Source organism: Eurypyga helias, unplaced genomic scaffold, assembly GCF_000690775.1.
Source record: "Eurypyga helias isolate BGI_N326 unplaced genomic scaffold, ASM69077v1 scaffold772, whole genome shotgun sequence".
NCBI classification, from domain to species: domain Eukaryota; kingdom Metazoa; phylum Chordata; class Aves; order Eurypygiformes; family Eurypygidae; genus Eurypyga; species Eurypyga helias.
The window spans coordinates 26,747-45,130 of NW_010233853.1; the positions used below are offsets into that span (position 1 = coordinate 26,747).

General features: G+C 44.2%; 1 protein-coding gene across 1 annotated transcript in view; it reads left to right on the forward strand.

Annotated features, from left to right (window-relative positions):
* The window catches only part of LOC104517233 (prostate stem cell antigen-like), a 4,488-nt gene extending 4,386 nt beyond the window's left edge, over window positions 1-102 (forward strand). Inside the window, 1 exon segment of the mRNA XM_010161828.1 lies at window positions 1-102. This exon segment is cut by the window's left edge and continues 10 nt beyond it. Coding sequence (XP_010160130.1) covers window positions 1-102 — 102 coding nt within the window.
* The last annotated feature ends 18,282 nt before the right edge of the window (window positions 103-18,384 follow it).

Here is an 18,384-nt window from a genome sequence, read left to right on the forward strand (position 1 = left end):
CTCTGCAATATCAACGCAGCGGGCAACGTGAGGTACAGCTATGGGATGGCGGCAGGGATAGCAGCCAGTGTGCTCTGGCCCTTCTTGAACAACAGACTGTGAGGAGCAAAGAGGATTCCCATGACCACAGAAAGTCCTGGAACATCACTCTTATGACAGGAATTGTAACCGGGAGCAAGGCGGTGCATTTGGCACACAGTGTCCTTCGAGCTGATGGCCAATCTTTGCCATTTGATAGCTCCTTCATTACTGTTACTGTATTGCTTTAGTGCTACCAGGTTAAAAAAATATGTGTGCATGCTATCAGCGTAACACCTAAAATATACTTATTTCTGAATCAAGTGTGTGTTTGTTACTTGTATATGACTTAGTCACATAGTGCTTCACCAGAAGTAACTGCAGGTAGGTGTAGTGCATGTCTGGCTAACATCAATCTTGATCATTGCTGTGTAATGATGATATTACACAGAGGTGCCATGGCAGAGGAGAATAGAGGTGGCATCTGTACCTCCAAAGGTACAAAAACTGAACAGGAGCCGGCAGTGTGCACTGGCAGCCCAGAAAGCCAACCATATCCTGGGCTGTATCCAGAGAAGTCTGGCCAGCAGGTCGAAGGAGGGCATTCTGCCCCTGTACTCTGCTCTGGTGAGACTCCACCTGGAGTGCTGCGTCCAGCTGTGGAGCCCTCAATATCAGAAGGGTATTGACCACTTGGAGAGAGTCCAGAGGAGGGCCACGAAGATGATCAGAGGGCTGGAGCACCTCTCCTATGACGAAAGGCTGCAAGAATTGGGCGTGTTCAGCCTGGAGAAGAGGAGGCTCTGAGGAGACCTCATTGCAGCTTTCCAGTATCTGAAGGGGGCCTACAAGGGTGCTGGGAGAGGACTTTTTACAAGCGCCTGTAGTGATAGGAAAAGGGGTAATGGGAACAAATTGAAAACAGGGAGGTTTAGGTTAGATATCAGGAAGAAATTCTTCACAGAGGGGGTGGTTGAGGCACTGGAACAGGTTGCCCAGAGATGTTGTGGATGCCCCATCCCTGGAAGTGTTCAAGGCCAGGGTGGATGTGGCTTTGAGCAACCTGGTCTAGTGGAAGGTGTCCCTGCCCATGGCAGGGGGGGTGGAACTAGATGATCTTTAAGGTCCTTTCCAACCCTAACCATTCTATGATTCTATGTTTCTATGATTCTGTGATTCTAAAGCTTGAGGGGTTCTGGCTTATGACAAACTCTTAAGGGCACATATCCCAGGAAAACCCATGAAGTGCAATCACACCTAAAGGGGAATTTGCTCGTGACCTAGAGATCCTGGGAACCACCCTATGTTAGATATCATATAAAACAAAAGCAGTGCTCACTTCCCTGCTACGTGTGTGTACAGCCATTCATACACATTCATACATTCATACATCCTTGGGATGGTGGGCAGGACTGTACATTAAAGTACCTGGAGCACCATGTTGGGTAATAGCCACTGGATTGAAGTGGAAAGGGTGTCCCCATGGTGTCCTGCTCAACCAATCCAGTTCTGGGACTGCCACTCTCCATTCTGTCCATAGTGACATCCCCTTAAGGTTCCCATCTCCCACAGGCAGGTGCTCAAGCTTTCTTCAAGTTCCTTTTTGATCCGTTCCCCATGCCACAGCCTGGGACACAGGTCCTGTCACAAGGTTGTTAGTGTGTTCATCTTCAAGGTCCTGTGGGGTTGCCTAGCAGAGAAGGGAAAGTGGAGAAAGGAGACATCAGAGCTCACGTTTTCCTCTCTGGGTGCCTTGATCATGGAGATGAACACACACCTGTGGCCACACACTAACTTCCACCCCCACGAGATACAACCAGTGAGAGGTGGGGGGCAGACAGCATAGGGAAAAGATGATGGAAAACAAGAGCAGGGGAGCTAGGGAAAGGCATAGGACTGACTCCTCCTGAGGTGCTCTCAGGACGAGGCTAAGGGGGCAGATGAGGAGAGTGAGACGTGTTTCCAAAAATTTGTTGAGATCATGAGGATACCCACAGAGCCACAGAAAATATATATAGTATTTTCCTTTTTCACCCACTCATCTTTCTCCCTTGCTGGAACTGCCTGTTCAAGCCAGAGTGGCTTTCTCCACTCATCACATGTAGAAGGTTTAGTTCACATCTGATGAAGAAGCAGCAAAACAATCATCATATTTTGCCCACCTTTACTGGTGTAATGAATCATAGAATCATAGAATGATTTGGGTTGGAAGGGACCTTAACGATCATCTAGTTCCAACCCCCTGCCATGGGCAAGGCCACCTTCCACTAGACCAGGTTGCTCCAAGCCTCATCCAGCCTGGCCTTGAACACTTCCAGGGATGGGGCATCCACAGCTTCTCTGGGCAACCTCTTCCAGTGCCTCACGACCCTCTCTGTGAAGAATTTCTTCCTGATAGCTAATCTAAACCTTCCTATTTTCAATTTAAACGCATTCCTCCTTGTCCTGTCACTACAGGCCCTTGTAAAAAGGCCCCCCCAGCTTCCTGGTAGCCCCTTCAGGTCCTGGAAGGGGCAATAAGGTCTCCCCCGAGCCTTCTCTTCTCCAGGCTGAACACCCCCAACTCTCTCAGCCTTTCATCATAGCAGAGGTGCTCCAGCCCTCTGAGCATCTTCGTGGACTCCTCTGGACTCACTCCAACTGGTCCATATCCTTCCAATATTATGGGCTCCATGCAGGCTTCAAATATGTGGGAAACCATTTCAAGCCCACTCTGTTGTTGATACCAATAAGGTGCCTGTGTACAAGACAGACTATAGTTTTAATCTCTCTCTTATACAGTTATAGCCCCTCTATCTAAATTATATAGTTTGCCTTCTTCAGATATTTTAATTTATGGATATAAACTTGTGTGTTCCCACCTTGCATTGGGAGATCCTGTGTAGTGTTTGGCAAAAGCAGCAGAGCCAGGACCATACAATGCTGCCTGGAAGGATTTCTCAAATAAGACCTCCAAGCAGTGCTTATATGAAGAGATCTGAAAAATATTATGGAGAAGACCCCTGTGTCACATGTGACTCCTCCCAATATACAACAAAAGAAGACAAGGCTGGTATCAGCAGAGTGTACAGATGGGTCTGTGAGAGCCCCGGGTGGGAGCCACAAGAGAGGCTGGACCCACGAAGTCAAGGAGTTGTGAAGTCAAGACAGCAGTGAGTGGAGGACTGGAAAGGGAGGGAGATTGGCCGAAAACTCCACTTTCCTCTCTCATACCCTAATGGCTATTGCTGCTGCAAAGGATGTTCAGATCCACAGGCCGAAATAACAATGAAGCATTTACCTGGTGGAGATGAATAATCTGAGGTACCCATAGCCATGGGACAAGGGCCATCATCAAATTTTGGATGCAATCAATTGGATGTCAGAAGATAATGACACTGTCTGCTATTGCGAAAGATAAACACACATAAATCCTTGGGACGCAAGGCATTAACAAGCTTCTAATTGTAGGAAGCAAGGAAGGGGTTTTCCCAAAGGAAAATTCTGAATGAACCACCTTCCTCATATGATTTGAGTCTGCTTATTAGCAGAGGGAGTATATGGGCAATGCGGAGTGATTTATTCTGTATTTTGCAAACCTCCTGAGTCTTAGTCAGTTAAAAGGGTACTCACCCAGCTGTACATCTCCCAGCCAGGCTGTTTTCTGCATGGGTCATCAGTTCCACGACATCTCCAGTCCAGGGGTTCCTTTTCTTGCACTGTAAGAAGACCCTTGGTACATTACTGCCCTGTGCCCACTTTCTGAAACAATTCCCAGGCAGTCAGGTTTGCCCACATCCACAAGCAATTTGGCTAAAATGGCCTGCCTGGAGATTGGGAGTTTAGCTGTACAGAAATGGTCAAATCCTGTTAGCCAGCTCCAGAGCCAGAGAAGTCCCCAGGGTTGTTGGATGAGACAGAGCCTCTACCAGCTCCTGGAGAGGTCAGACACATTCAGCCCTGAAAATAAGAGAGATGTCAAATGCCTTTAGGATGAATGGGGGTTTCAGTTTGCCTGTGTTACATCATATTTTTCCCATTTGGCAATATCACCTACTTGCCAGGGCACAGCGTTTAGGAGTTTCTTGCTGCTGGAGTCAAGAGGGAACTTCCCTTGCTTTGGTGGTTGAGACTAGATGTCTGGACCCTAATGGCTGAAGGGACGATTTGTCCTCCCAGTTTCCTGCCTTCACATGTTCTGGAAGGAGTCCACAATCAATTCCTGAGTGATTTTCCCCTAGATATATGTGAAGATATATCCTCTCTGTGGATATATCTGTAGGTTTTGCATGAAGTTCCAGGGGGGCAATAGATAGGAGAAGGTGCAACTAGGAAAGGTCGTGAGTGGGATAGACATAGTAAAGAGCAGGGTAGGAAGCCCCTGCAGACAAGACATGGGGCTAACCAATGGAACTCACTGCTGCTTGATGGGTGCCTGGCACGTCATTTGCAATAGCACAACACTGCACTCCCCATTCAGGTCACTGACAGAGCCTCAAAACCAACCCTCTAAATTCTGGGAAGGGTTAGGAGATGGCGAACTGGGGAAGATAAATGACTAAGCCCTGGGTCAGAACCTGGGCTGGGCCAGGGCAGGACCAGGAAGAGGTCTGTTTTCCCAGGTCCTGCAACTGCCTGTTGACAGAAAGACTGACCTCCCCACCTGCCTTTTAAACCCCTAAGAAATGTAAGCAGGACTTAGTCCCTCCCACTCTATTCTGCACCCTCTGTCACCAGTGTGTTCAGTTGGTTCACATGTCCTGGCATCATGCAACTATGCAAGCCCTGGCTGAAGGTCGATTTACTCTCCAGGTGCTGAAAAAAGGGCTGTTTGCTGGGTGACACACAAGCACAGCATTTATTTGAAAAACAAGGCTATTTTTTTTGCCCAAGTTGTTTCTTGGCATTGCTGGCTGAACAGTTTTATCAGTTCTTCTCCTATCTTTTCCACACTTATCATAAAGCCTAAAATTTAGGACAGTCTCTTTAAACAATACAATCCATCATGTATGCAAGAGATTTCTATTCCTGAAGGATCAAACTGCAGATCATTTATTTAAATAATAAATAGATGGACAATAAAATGGATGGGTTTGTTTGGTTTTTTTTTTCAAGGGCAGCAGCTGCAGTTTTCCAAAGGCCACAGTTGCATTATGGTCTGAATGTAAACACACAATTCTCTGGTGAGGTTACTTCTTACAGACAGGAAAAGTAAAACAACTCTGATCCAGAGTAACTGCTTTGGTATAACTTTCATGGTAGGAAATGTTACAAACGTATATTCAATTAAAAGAGAAGTGATTCTTGTCATATTGCTATGACATTGTATTTGCTACTGGTAGCAAATTCAATATCTCTGTGGATTAGAACATACAATATTTCTCAGACACTCAGTGTCTGTAACTGGTCTGAAAAACATCACCAATGTCCCCTGAATTCAACCCAATTTGCAGCAGCTGGTTAAAAGCATTTGATCACACTGGAGAAAGCCTCTGGTGCTCAGAGGTTGATTGAGCTGGTGTTTAAGGACCTGCAGTTCCTTGCTGTGCTCCACATTCCACATTTTCTTTATGGCCTGGGGCAAGTTGGACTGCCTCTCCGTACCTCTGCCTTGTACAGATGTTATCAGGTCCAATGTACGGAGAGATTCTCAGATAATTACTTTAATGGGGCCAGGGGGAGAGACTTAGGCTAAAAATAAACTGGAATAGAGTCAGCTAGCATAACAGAGCTGAGGATATCTACTACCCACCCACCCTGCACAGCCACATTCTTGCTCCCAATTATGCAAGCAGTGTTGTGCAATGATGTTTTCTGTGGTCCAAATAGACCAAGAGAGAGCCTGAAGTTAGCTCTGCTCTGCCAGCTATTAAGCCACTGGACAATCACTAAAAGCAATCAAAAGACCTGCTTTTTGGTTGCAGAACACTAATAAAGTACCTGTGCTTGCCACCCACGTGAGGCAAAGCTGGCTGGACAAGGCTGATGAAGCCAAGTTCATCCCATGTCCTCTTGACTAACCCCACTGCCATCTTGCCACTTGACAACTCTGTGTGACTATGTCTTTTCTGACCTTGCCTTGATCTCTATTGCTGCCTTTCTAAGCTAAATCACAGGACTCCCTGCAAACCAGATGCTGCACCCATGACTACTCTGCTGATGCTCTCAATCCTCAACTCCTATTGCAGCCCTGACCTCCTCCCTATGCTACATATTACAGGGGCATCCCCTTATAAAGCCATCAGCTCACTGAAACACCTCTTGGTCATTTAGAGACACTGTGACCCAGCCCTGAGCCCTTTCACAGCTCTGCTGGTGGCCCACCATGCCTGGGGTAGTTTGGCTGCCTCCGTACACCTCCCTTGCAACAGAGATGACAGGTATGTGGCTGAATCAGGAAAGGAAAATGTTTTGCTCCTTCCCTTCTTGCTATTTTCATTAGAGATTCAATCTGTCTTCAAGGGAATTTGTGGAATGAGGACTTCACCCAGGGGAGGTGAGAGAAAGTGGAGGGATGGGCAGGAAGGGAACTTATTTTCATCAGGAGTCACTACTCGCTGAGTTATTTTCAGGGACCCACCTTTCTTCCTCTGTGTGGCTACAATGGCCTGTCTGGAGATTGCATGGGCACCTTCTGTCCAAACTAGTTGTGTCTTCTGCTCCAGATTCCCTTCAACTGCATCCTTTGAACTTGTTTTCTTCAACGTAGCAAGGGCAGCATGTTTGTCTGCTCCCACAGACAGTTTCAAGAGAAAATGATGTCATATCTGTCTGTAACATCTGTTGTTTCTGTAGTGAAGAGAAAGGCATTCTGCTTAAAATACTGATGTTTAGGGAGAGACTAGTTTTTTGACACCTATTTAACTGTAGTAATTAAAAAGAGAGGAAGGTGTGGCTACATTTTTAAATAGTCAGTTGTAATGTGGTAATTTGAATACATCTGACCTATTCTATTTTTCTTAGAACACATTAAATGAGCTTTAGAAAATGAGGGAAGGTTAGACCATAAGTTATAATCTGACCATTCAAAATTTAAATGGAAAAAATTAAAAGAAAACAATTAAGAAAACAACCCTCTCTGCTCTTCCTCTTGCACTCCACAGAGGCAGAGAATGGCAATCCTTTGTCAAGAGTGTAGTGCTCATGTGCAGTCACTGCATCTGGACCAGCTCCAGTTTCCTTGTGGTAACATGGCAGAGCATTTCTCAACAATTCTCACACCCATGTACTATCAAAGACAGCTGTTTCCCCACCCTTCATAATTCCATGCAATTAATTTCTCTTCTTGGCTGTTTTTGCAGCAAATGCTCTGCTACCGGGTGCTCTTTAAATGCAGCAGATCTGCCTTGTTTCTCCTTGGGGGTAATGAGAAGGATAGAAAAAAGAAACCATCACCTTGGCCATGGAGATCTATTGATGTGACATCTTCCAGTGTCTATGGGAAGTAAGGAGTCTGAAGCCAGTTACAAGCATGTCCATGTCAGAAGTGCTACACAAGCTAGTCCTCAACCCTGAATCTATTAAAAGAATAATGAGCTGAAGAGGTAATGACACCAGTATTTGGTACAAAGACAATGAGAGAGAACAATCCTGGCATGAAGAAATACCCAGCAAACAAAAGCTATTCATTTCAGAGAGCAGGGGCACGCACAAGGTGAATGCAAAATTGTCCCAAATTCCCCTGCTGGAAGTTTGAGGACAACCCTTACACATCTTGCTAATGTTGAAAGTGTTGCTGTTTCAAAGCCCAGCAAAGTTGTGAAGACCTGAGTCAAGCACCAGACAGGACCCCAGAGAAGCCAACAGACAAACCTCCTAGCCATCCCATAGCCATCCTTGTCACCTGGGAATACAGAGGTTGCAAGCAGCACACCTGGAGGGAAGGATGAGGGCACAAGAGATACAGCATTTGTTTTGCTGGCTGGCACTAGGTATTACTCTGTATTCATTCCTCTTATCTCTTCCTCCTTCCTGGTCCACCCAATGCTAATGTCCATCACAAGCACCAGGACACTGCAGCCAAACAGTCTTCCCTCAACCAGACCGTGCCCTGCTCCTGCCACCTCACTTCATCCTTGTTCAAAACACACCATTTAAACAATGGCTTCCATGACCTGGTTTTGTACAGGTTTGTGTCTGGAGGTGAGCCTCGTCTGTTGTTTTCTCTGACATCTAAGAGAGCTACGATCACCATGGGGTCTTTTGCACAGACAGAATGGTTCTCTGGTTCAGAAGTTCTTGGAGACACTAAGATAGCCAGAAAGGGTACATGTAAAGAATAACACAGTCATAGAATCATTTAGGCTGGAAAAGACGCGTAAAATCATCAAGTCCAACAGTAAACCTAGCACTGCCAAGTCCACCACTAAACCATGTCCCTAAGCACCACATCTACACATCTTTTAAATATCTCCAGGGATGGTGACTCCACCACTTCCCTGCATAGCCCATTCCAAATCTTGACAACGATTTCAGTGAAGAATTTTTTCCAAATATTCAATCTAGAGCTCAGCTGATATAATTTGAGGCTATATCCTCTCTTCTTGTCACCTGGGAGAAGAGACCAACCCTTACCTCTCTTCAACCTCCTTTCAGGGAGTTGTAGAGAGTGATAAGGTCTCCCCTGAGCCTCCCCTTCTCCAGACTAAACACCCCCCAGCTCCCTCAGATGCTCCTCACAGGAACTGTGCTCCAGACCCTTCCCCAGCTCCGTTCCCTCCTCTGGACACACTCCAGCACCTCAGTGTCTTTCTTGTAGTGAGGAGCCCAAAATTGAACATAGGATTTGGGGTGCAGCTTCACCACTGACAGGTACAAGGGGATGTATGTATATAGTGTGACAATTGAAGGAGGAGAATTCAAGAATCAAAAAATATTTCATTCACACAGACACATATTTACTGAGGACTGAGACTTTACTGGAGAGCGCACAAGTAGCTTCTGATGGAAGGTTAATCAGGGGCAGAATACCTACCCCAGGAAAACTTGCCTAGCTACCATAAAACCCACTGCATTCTCATTTCTGCATAAAGCTTAATAAGAAGACAATTATTGTAGGGCTTTTATGAGTGACATCTCCATCCATGAGTCAAGGATTTACTGACACTTGGATTGCCAGAAGAAATTCAAATTACCTGTGCCTCCACCAAAATCTATTGTTCCCTTGTGTTGCTCTTTTAACATTACTGTATGTCTTCTGAGGTCCATTTAGGGATAAATTGAGTCCGGCAGCAGGTCGCCATGCAACCCATTACACTACCTGTTAGGATCCTGCTTAACAAGCACTGGAGTTGGGGTATACTCACATATGCCTCAGAAATGCAGGGTGTGTAAAGGATCAGAAAAGGATTTTCTTCAAAATCATGGAACACAAAATACAAACAAATTACTACTTTTCTAACCTTGCAGGGACGGGACCAGCAATTTCCAAGCCCAGAGGTTACAATTAGGTTATTAAACCAGGCCAGGCCAGTGGACACTTCTGGGCACTGGAAGTTAGTCATCCCTACTGTCACCAGCATGGGTTAGGCACAAGGATCTCCCACATAATTCCTGAGGATAACAGAGGAGTTTACACAAGACAATAACCATTGCCAGGAAGCAGTTTGGATGCAACCAGCTTGTTTTGGCAGGAAAAAAAGTCATAGACCATTCCTTTTTGGTCAGCTTCAGTACCAGGCACTAGTTCAGGGCATCTTTAATTTTTTAGGTACTCTGCAATATCACTTTTAAACAACAAGCCATGTCTGTTGCAGTTGAAATCTGCAGCAAAAGGCTGACAAAGAGGATGTTCACAGAGACTGAAGAGGTGTGTGTAAAAGGTGACATGATGTTATCATTGCATTGTGGGATTTCTGGGACAGGAGGTAGGAATAGCCATGCAGAGAAGATGGTTAGTCGGACCCACCACTTGACATAAATCTCTATTGCTACAGCACCAATCTACATTAGGTAAGTAGTTTGCCATTAATTAATAGCAGCTGCTAGGTGCTGAGTATTCTGATGAAGGAAAACCTGCATCCAAATGGATCCAAGAGTTCTCAGACTGAACCATTCCCTCCCAGCCTACACCTGTCCAAACCATTGATAAAGTGCTTTCAGCCAGTCACTACCTCAAGCCCACCCAAGGTCTACAAAATGGTCATTGCTGTTGCTTATCCATGCAAAGTCCTCAGATCCAGCGTTCCACATTTTTATTCCCCTTGCTCAGCAGGCATAGTTAATATCCAGGCTGGACCAGCTTGCTTACCTGTAAAGGTAGGCTTCCAAAGTCATGTGACTTGTGATGAGGGAGGCTCAGGGCCATCGCAGATGACATTGTATCCCCTTGTTTTCCAATAACCATGTTCTGGAGAAGTATCTCATCCCCAGAGAACTTTTTGTGAAGAGTGGAAAAGATGCAAAGAAATACAGGACCTGGAATCTGGGGTGGATGTTTATTCATTAGCTGTGGAACAGAATGGAAGTAATGATTAATGGGATTAAATTTAACAAATCCAAATGCCAGATTCTTCACCTAGGACAGAGTAATGCCAGGCACAATTATAGACTAGGAGGAGTGTCGGGAGATCATCCCTGCAGAAAGGGATGTGGGAGTGCTGGCTGACAGCAGGGTCAGTGGGAGCCAGCCGTGTGCCCTGGCAGGCAAGAGGGCAAACCACATCCTGGGGGGGCATCAAACACACCATGACCAGCCGATAAGAAGAGGTGACTATCCTGCTGTATTCAGAGTTGGTGCAGCCTCACCCTGAGTATTTTGGGCAGTTCTGGGTCCCATTATTAAAGAAGGATGTTAAATACTTGAATGCATCCAGAGGAGGGCAACAAAGCTGGTGAAAGGGCTGGAAGGAATGTCCAGTGAGGAGAAGCTAAGGACTCTGGCTTTGTCTAGTTTGGAGAAAAGAAGGCTGAGGGGTGACCTCATGGCTCTCTACAGCTTCCTGAGGAGGGAAAGTAGAGAGGGAGGTGCTAATCTCTTCTTCGTAGGATCCAGATACAGGGCATATGGGAATGGCTCAATGCTGCCCCAGGGAAAGTGCAGGCTGGACATTAGCAAGCATCAATTTACTGAGAGGGTGGTCAGACACTGGAACAGGCTTGCTAGAGGGCTGGTTGATGCCCCAAGCCTGTCAGTGGTTAAGAGGCATTTAACCAATGCCCATAACATGCTTTAACTTTCGGTCAACCTAGAAATGGTTAGGGACTTGGACTAGATGACCATTGTAGGTCCCTTCCAACTGAAATTGTGTACTGTATTGTGTTGTACTGTAATCTATTCTATCCTCTTCTATAGAACAGCTGGTTATTTTCCTGCACGTATTTCGCCATGCTTTCTGTAAGGATCCCAAATGCAAAGGGTGGAGCAGAAATACACAGGAAGCAAATCTACAACACTGTGTGGATACTTCAAGGTAAATTCCTGTCATCACCACCCTGGTGATTCACTATGAAATAAAAAACAGTGGACACATTGCATCACAGAAATTACACTGAAACATTTGCTTCCATGTTTCTGGCTTCAGGATTAAGATTTTGATGTAAACAAGACCAACATCCTCAGGCTAAAGTACAACATACAGCTACCTCTTTCCTATTGAATGGTGTGGTAAGAAGCAGACACCATCCTGAAGACAATCAAAGACATACAAGGCGAAGTGACTATGCAGACACTCTCTCAAGGTGGTTGGAAAAGGGGGACTGTGCTGGTCTGCCTCACAAAATGGGGCTGTCTGTCAAAGTGGCTTGTTCAGCCTGGAGAAGAGGAGGCTCCGAGGAGACCTCATGGCAGCTTTCCAGTATCTGAAGGGGGCCTACAAGGGTGCTGGGAGAGGACTTTTTACAAGAGCCTGTAGTGACAGGACAAGGGGTAATGGGTACAAATTGAAATCAGGGAGGTTTAGATTAGGTATCAGGAAGAAATTCTTCACAGAGAGGGTGGTGAGACACTGGAACAGGTAGCTCAGAGATGTTGTGGATGCCCCCATCCCTGGATGTCTTCAAGGCCAGGCTGGATGAGGCTTTGAGCAACCTGGTCTAGTGGAAGGTGTCCCTGCCCATGGTAGGGGGGTTGGAACTAGATGATCTTTAAGGTCCCTTCCAACCCTAACCATTCTATGATTCTATGATTCTATGAAAGTAGAGCCTAAGAGGAAAAGGGTCTCATCTACTCCATCCATATCTTTAATAAGATACTAAGGCAAACATAGTATTCAGGAATAACACTGCTGTCCCAAAACAGACCCCACACGTCAAAACCAAGTAAATGCTTCACTTATGTCATCCTTATTATCCTAGTCACATCTGTCGAACAGTATCTAGCCAGAGTTGACATTAGACTTATCAGTGCTTTCAGTAAAATTGAAGTGTGAATTACTCTCACCTTGCTCACATATAGAATAACTTTTTAATCTATCTAGATGTCCTCCAACCCTAACTGGTCACTTTTTCCATCCTCACCCACTTCTACCACTCCACATAGCCCAAACCCTTTGAATTACCCAAACACAGATTGCCAGGGAACTGGCACATAAAAAATAGTCCTTGGTGTATGGAAAACTTGTTTCATCTGTGCACAAATCTGAGCACTATTCCTGTCTATGAACTCTTATTTCTAGCTATGGGGGCTATTTGCACACCTAGAATCCCAAATGATGCATGTACCCAACAACCTTGTATGACAGGGCAATAACATTACGTTTACTGAGTAGATGGGTATTGAAGGCTGAGGGGACTAAGGCTTTGCGTGGAAGGCAAAGCATTCTTTTCTACTGCTGGGAAGGACATAAAGCCCTTCTGCTCAAGCGTCCAGCAAGAGACCTTCTTATATTTAGTCCAAACCAGCCTTCGCCTCTGTGTCTTCATGCCAATTTGATAGTCACATATATATTTAGAGTTGGTCTGGCCTTGAGAAGCTCCCAGGCTGAAACTAAACTTGGTACATTTATATGGAGAAGTGAAAGACCTGCTTAGTTCAGCTTTTCTGTGATCTAGAGCCAGTTTGTACCAACTGAGCCTCCCATCTGTCCACTGAGCACAAAAGAAGCAGTGACCACATCTTCTGACAGCACAAAGCAACACAATTCAAAGAGCAACTTAGAAAAGGAAGAGATATTCCTGGGTTACTGAAGTTATTTCTGTGCTGTACCAAACATCATCTTGACAATACATTGATCAATAGGTCATACTCTGATCAAACTGCGTCTTAAAATCTGGCTGTTCTTTTTCCCATCTGTTAGTAGAAGACTAATTCATTGCTTGGGCACCCATTTCTGATTTCCAGTCTTGATTTGTGTCATGGCCAGACCCCACCTATGTGTCCAGTGTCACTCTTTCTTATCTCAGACAGGTGTGCTGGTTTTAGTCAGGACAGAGTTAATTTTCTTCACAGTAGCTGACACACAAAGCCATGTTTTGGATTTGCCTCAACAAGAGTACTGATAAGGTGGTTTTTTAGTTGGTACTGGAGAATGTTTACACCAATTCAAGGTCATTTCCAGTTTCTGATACTACACCTGTGTTCGAAACTTTCTCACTACAAGCAGCCAGGGTAGGGCGGGGCTGGGGGGAGCGGGGAAGGAAGGGGAGCACCGCAGTTCAGACAACTAACCCAAACTAACCAAAGGAGTATTTCATTCCATACCCATAGCACATCATGCTCAGGATACATAAGCTGGGTGTGGGCCAGGGGGGCATAGCTCGCTTGTTCGTTTGCTAGCTCGTTCATTTAGCTCATTTGTTCATGCATTTTTTAGTGGCTGACTTTCTTGGTTGTGCTCTCACTTGTGGGGCTCGCTTGGATCTGTTGCAATCACTCTCTAGCTCTGGCTCTCAGGCTCTCTGACTCTTACTACTCAGGACCCGGCTACGTAACTGTTGGCGAGGGGTGAGCAATTGTATCATTTGTTTTATTTTCATTACATGTTACTAGTGGAATTGTTAATATTATTAGTATCACTACAATATTCATTTATATTCAGTTATTAAATAGTTCTTATCTCAATACACAAATTCCTCAAATTCTCCTCCTTCACCAGAGGTAGGGGGGAAGGTGAGCGAGTGGATGTATGGTACTTGGTTGCTAGCTGAAGCTGAACCATGGCAACAGGTCTTCCCTTCCAAGTTGCCTGATATTGAGTATGTCCATATTTGGGAATCTTTTCTCCTTCTACTAAGAAATCACAGCTCTTCAGCCTAATATACTGTCCATTCTCACCTTCCTATTAGTCTTTGTATGGGATTTCAGCTCCCTTGAGCACAGGTGGTGAGAAAGGCACTCAGTGCTGCAAGTGTTGTCTTGCTGGTGCCTTGGGCCATGACCTAACCCTGCACTGTCCTCACTGACACAGTCCCAAATCATGACCGCTTTCATCACGCATCACTAGATGTCTGACGTATATTCAGAACTGATACTCTCAGGTCTTTCATCTCTCTCATCATTTACAGGTGACCTCCTAGTTTACTATATAACTACCTCCTAGTTTACTATATAACTTACTTATTATGGCATATGATCTGTATGACTTGTATCCAAGCCACCTGGTTGTTTACAATGTCCTGATGCATCTCTGCTCAGCTGATGCTGCCCAGATTTGTATCATCAGGAAATTTCATTAAATCCATCCCAGTTACCATCCTTCAAGGTCTTTACAGAAAATGTTAAACAAGAGTACTTCAAGACCAGTTCCTGAGGAATTGCACTACTGACCTCCCCTAGACTCATCTCCTTTTCCCAGCACTTTAAAAAACTTTCAACTCTTACATTTCCAATTTTTTAAAAAGTTCTCAACAGGCTTATATTCAGTTGATTTCCACCAACATCATCTTAATAAATACTCCTATATGATAGTCTATTATTAATTTGCTGAACTCTTGAAAATCAGACTTTATTAATGTGAAATCAAGGAAGAGCATCATCTTGGTTTTTAAGACTTTTCGTGCTTTTCATTATTCTCTCCTTCAAAAATTGTTCTTAATCCTGGCATGCTATCAAGGTCAGACAAATGACTCTGAAGGATTTTTACCCCTTCTCACTATAATTTAGGTGACAAATTCTGATCATGTGATACTGTTTTGAACTTGATCAATTTATGAACAAAATTTTGGAGTGGAGTGTTAAGTAAATCAGTTCTCTAAGAGTTCCCGTATGGAAAATGTCCTGTCCTGCTTTGTCCCAACTTGAATATTTTAAACTCTTTTATTCCACCTCAGATGTAGTTATTTCTATTTCTGGACACCTGTCCCCACGTTCCCTTTACCCCCGAAGTCAAAGGAACTTTCTATATTAAATAAGTGATTTAATTTAATATTCAGTTTTCATCTATCACATCTTCACCACTTTCTTTTGTCTCTCAATACAAGGGCTGAATAATTTTAACATTTAATGTCTTTCCTGAGATCTAAGGCATTTTGACTATTGCAAATTTTTACTTTATATATTTCTTAACCTCTGTCATGTAATTTTGTCTGCTGCTCAGTTTTAATTCCACTCTTTTCAGCTTCCCTTTCACTGCTAGAATGATCTTTGAAATGGTTATTCACCCATTTCAGGCCACAGTTATTCTCCTGTAGATGTTTATTCTCCACTTTTCCTCTTTGTTATGGAAACAAATTCCAGACATTTTCTGAATCTTTGAGTTCAGGCAACCACAGGCTTCATACCTTTCATCCACACCCTTAAACTCACAGCTCACTCACCCTTTCTCTAGCCACTGTATATCAGCATTTATCTTTGGTATCTGTTTAGCTTAAACTGAATCAATCCAACACTCAGCTGGATCGGGGAGAAGATTTTTATTAGTATGTTAGACTCCTGAGCCCAACCATTGGACTCTGCCATCTCAAGAAACATCTCTGCTAGGAGGGGAGATGTGGGGGATGAATGGAAGAGGCAATTGGTCTGTGTTGTAGGTAGGTAAGTGGAGCTGAATCCAGATTAGACCAAAATTAATCTGAACAGCTAAACCCTGGGCCAGCAGATGATCTCTGGAAATATGGGATGACCAGAATCAAAACACCTATGAAGACAAAGGTGGAGAACATTGGCTGTGGTAACTTCAGCTGGAAAACATGTGCTGTGGTTTAACTTCACCCATCAACGAAGCACCACACAGTAACTCACTCACCCCCTCCTGCCCCCACTGGGATGGGGAAGACAATCAGAGGAAAAGGCAAGAAAACTCATGGTTTGAGATAAGGAGATAACAACAGTTTAATAATTGAAAATAAATTAAATAAAATAATGAAACTAATAATAGTAGTAATAATAATACTACTAATAATATCATGTCATGAAAATAATGCTGCTACAACTAATAATAATATGTAATGAAAATACTGGGAAAAAACCCACAAATTATACAATCACTCACCACCCACCAACAGATACCCAGCTGGTCCCCAAGCAGCAAGAGCCAGAGCCAGAGCAAGGGAGCCAGAGCTCAAGAGACCCAAGAACCCTGAAAACCAGACATTCAGCCCACTTCCTCCAACTTATATACTGAGCATGCTGTAGTTTTTAATTGCTCACTGTTCTCCTTGACAAATATGTTGATGTCCCACCCAGCTTATGCTTTAACGACATTCAGACACTGTTATTTACGCAGCAGTAGCTTCAATATGCCCTTGTATTTTTGTCTTTAGCAACAATTTTTTCTTCCAAAGTAACCATGGAAGTAGCCTCATCAGAAAATTATCCAACAGATATCCAGCAGGATTAAAGACAGTCGTCCTTTCAGTCCAACTGAGCAACATCCTGATGTTAGGCAGAAGGAAGACATATGAGGAACTGGCACAGGTTGCCCACAGAGGCTGTGGATGTCCCCTCCCTGGAAGTGTCCAGGGACAGGTTGGATGAGGCTTTGAACAGTCTGGTCTAGTGGAGGGTGCCCCTGCCCACGGCAGGGGGGTTGGAACTATATGATCTTTAAGGTTCTTTCCAACACAAGCGATTCTATGATTTACTGGGAACATAGCCAGGAAGTCCCAAACATAGTGTCACATGAAAGGAAATATATTTGCTAACAGGCAAATCATTCTAGTGGTTGGGAAAGCGAAGCACCATTTCCACACCTGTAGCCTGAGACTACTCAGAAGCTTCCCCACCAGAGCTCAGAGCAAGCTTCTTCCATCAGTCATTTACATAGTACAGGTCCACCCCGACAGCATTGCTGAAAATGTAGATGGAAAAAAGCCAGTGGAATTCTTCTATCACCATGACATGAGCTCTTATTACTGCTTTACCTGAAAAATAATTAACAAAAAAAACTCCAGCAGTGCCACAAATTAGACTCCTCATATGTGAGCTAACAATATTCATACTTAGCCATGTTCTCAGAGGTTGATATGTTCTTAAAATCTGAAGATACTTTGAGGGCAGCAGCCTCCAAAAAACTGCAACAAAAGTTTCTGAGACATTGCAGTATCCTGTCAACATCCTGCATGTAATGTCAATGACATCTGGAATGAGCTTCTCTTCTGAGAACTTTTTCTCCATGTCCTTTTAAAATCCATTCCTGGGGATTGTACAGGGATCTCTTTTCCTCTTCCATTGGTTACTCAGCACCCTATCAGAGATAGTTATGGTCTGTGGGGGTATTTGACCTTGTACCTTCTAAGCCAACAAACACTGGAGTGGAATGCACCTGACAAAATGCACACATTTACTATGAAGAGTCTCCAGGTGACCTAGTCCTCACCTTGGAAAGGTACCTTTCAGAGCCAGTGAAAGGAAACAGGAAAACCACAGTGCCATTCATTTTTTGATGAGGCATTTGTCTCAAGCAGTTCTGATGAACTGTGCGTGTGTCTGCCTGACAGCAAGAAGAAAGGCGTATGCTGATTCACCCAGGAGACATCTCTGTTATAGAAGAAAGGTTGTACCTAGGTCAGACGACTCCCACTCAGAATTTTGTGTCCTGCTTCAATCTGTTTGTGACTGTGCAAATTTTCAAAGGTTATTATCTTCCCCATTTTCTATTAATGGCTGCTCCCACAACTTTTAGCCTTGGCCACATAGATCACAATGATGGGGACTGGGTTCTTTGTTATGCTATTCCTTTTATTGTGCTGGATATCCATGGCGACATGCACCATAAGCTATTCTTATTATTTAGAAAGGCATACTATTTAGATTAGCTCATGGTAAGGCAGATCTGTATCTGGTGATAGATATTGTTGCCAATATGGGATATAAAGCAGTAGCGTGAGGGCCAGGCTTTCTGATACAGCTATCAGTCTCACCAATCAAAGGCTCTGATGATGCTATTGAAGGATTGACAAAGTGATATCAATGACTTCAATGCTCAGTCACAGACTCATTTACAGTCCCTCGTTTTGACATAGGTAAGTGATATCTTAAGTAATGGGGAGAACTCTATTTCCTTTCTCTTG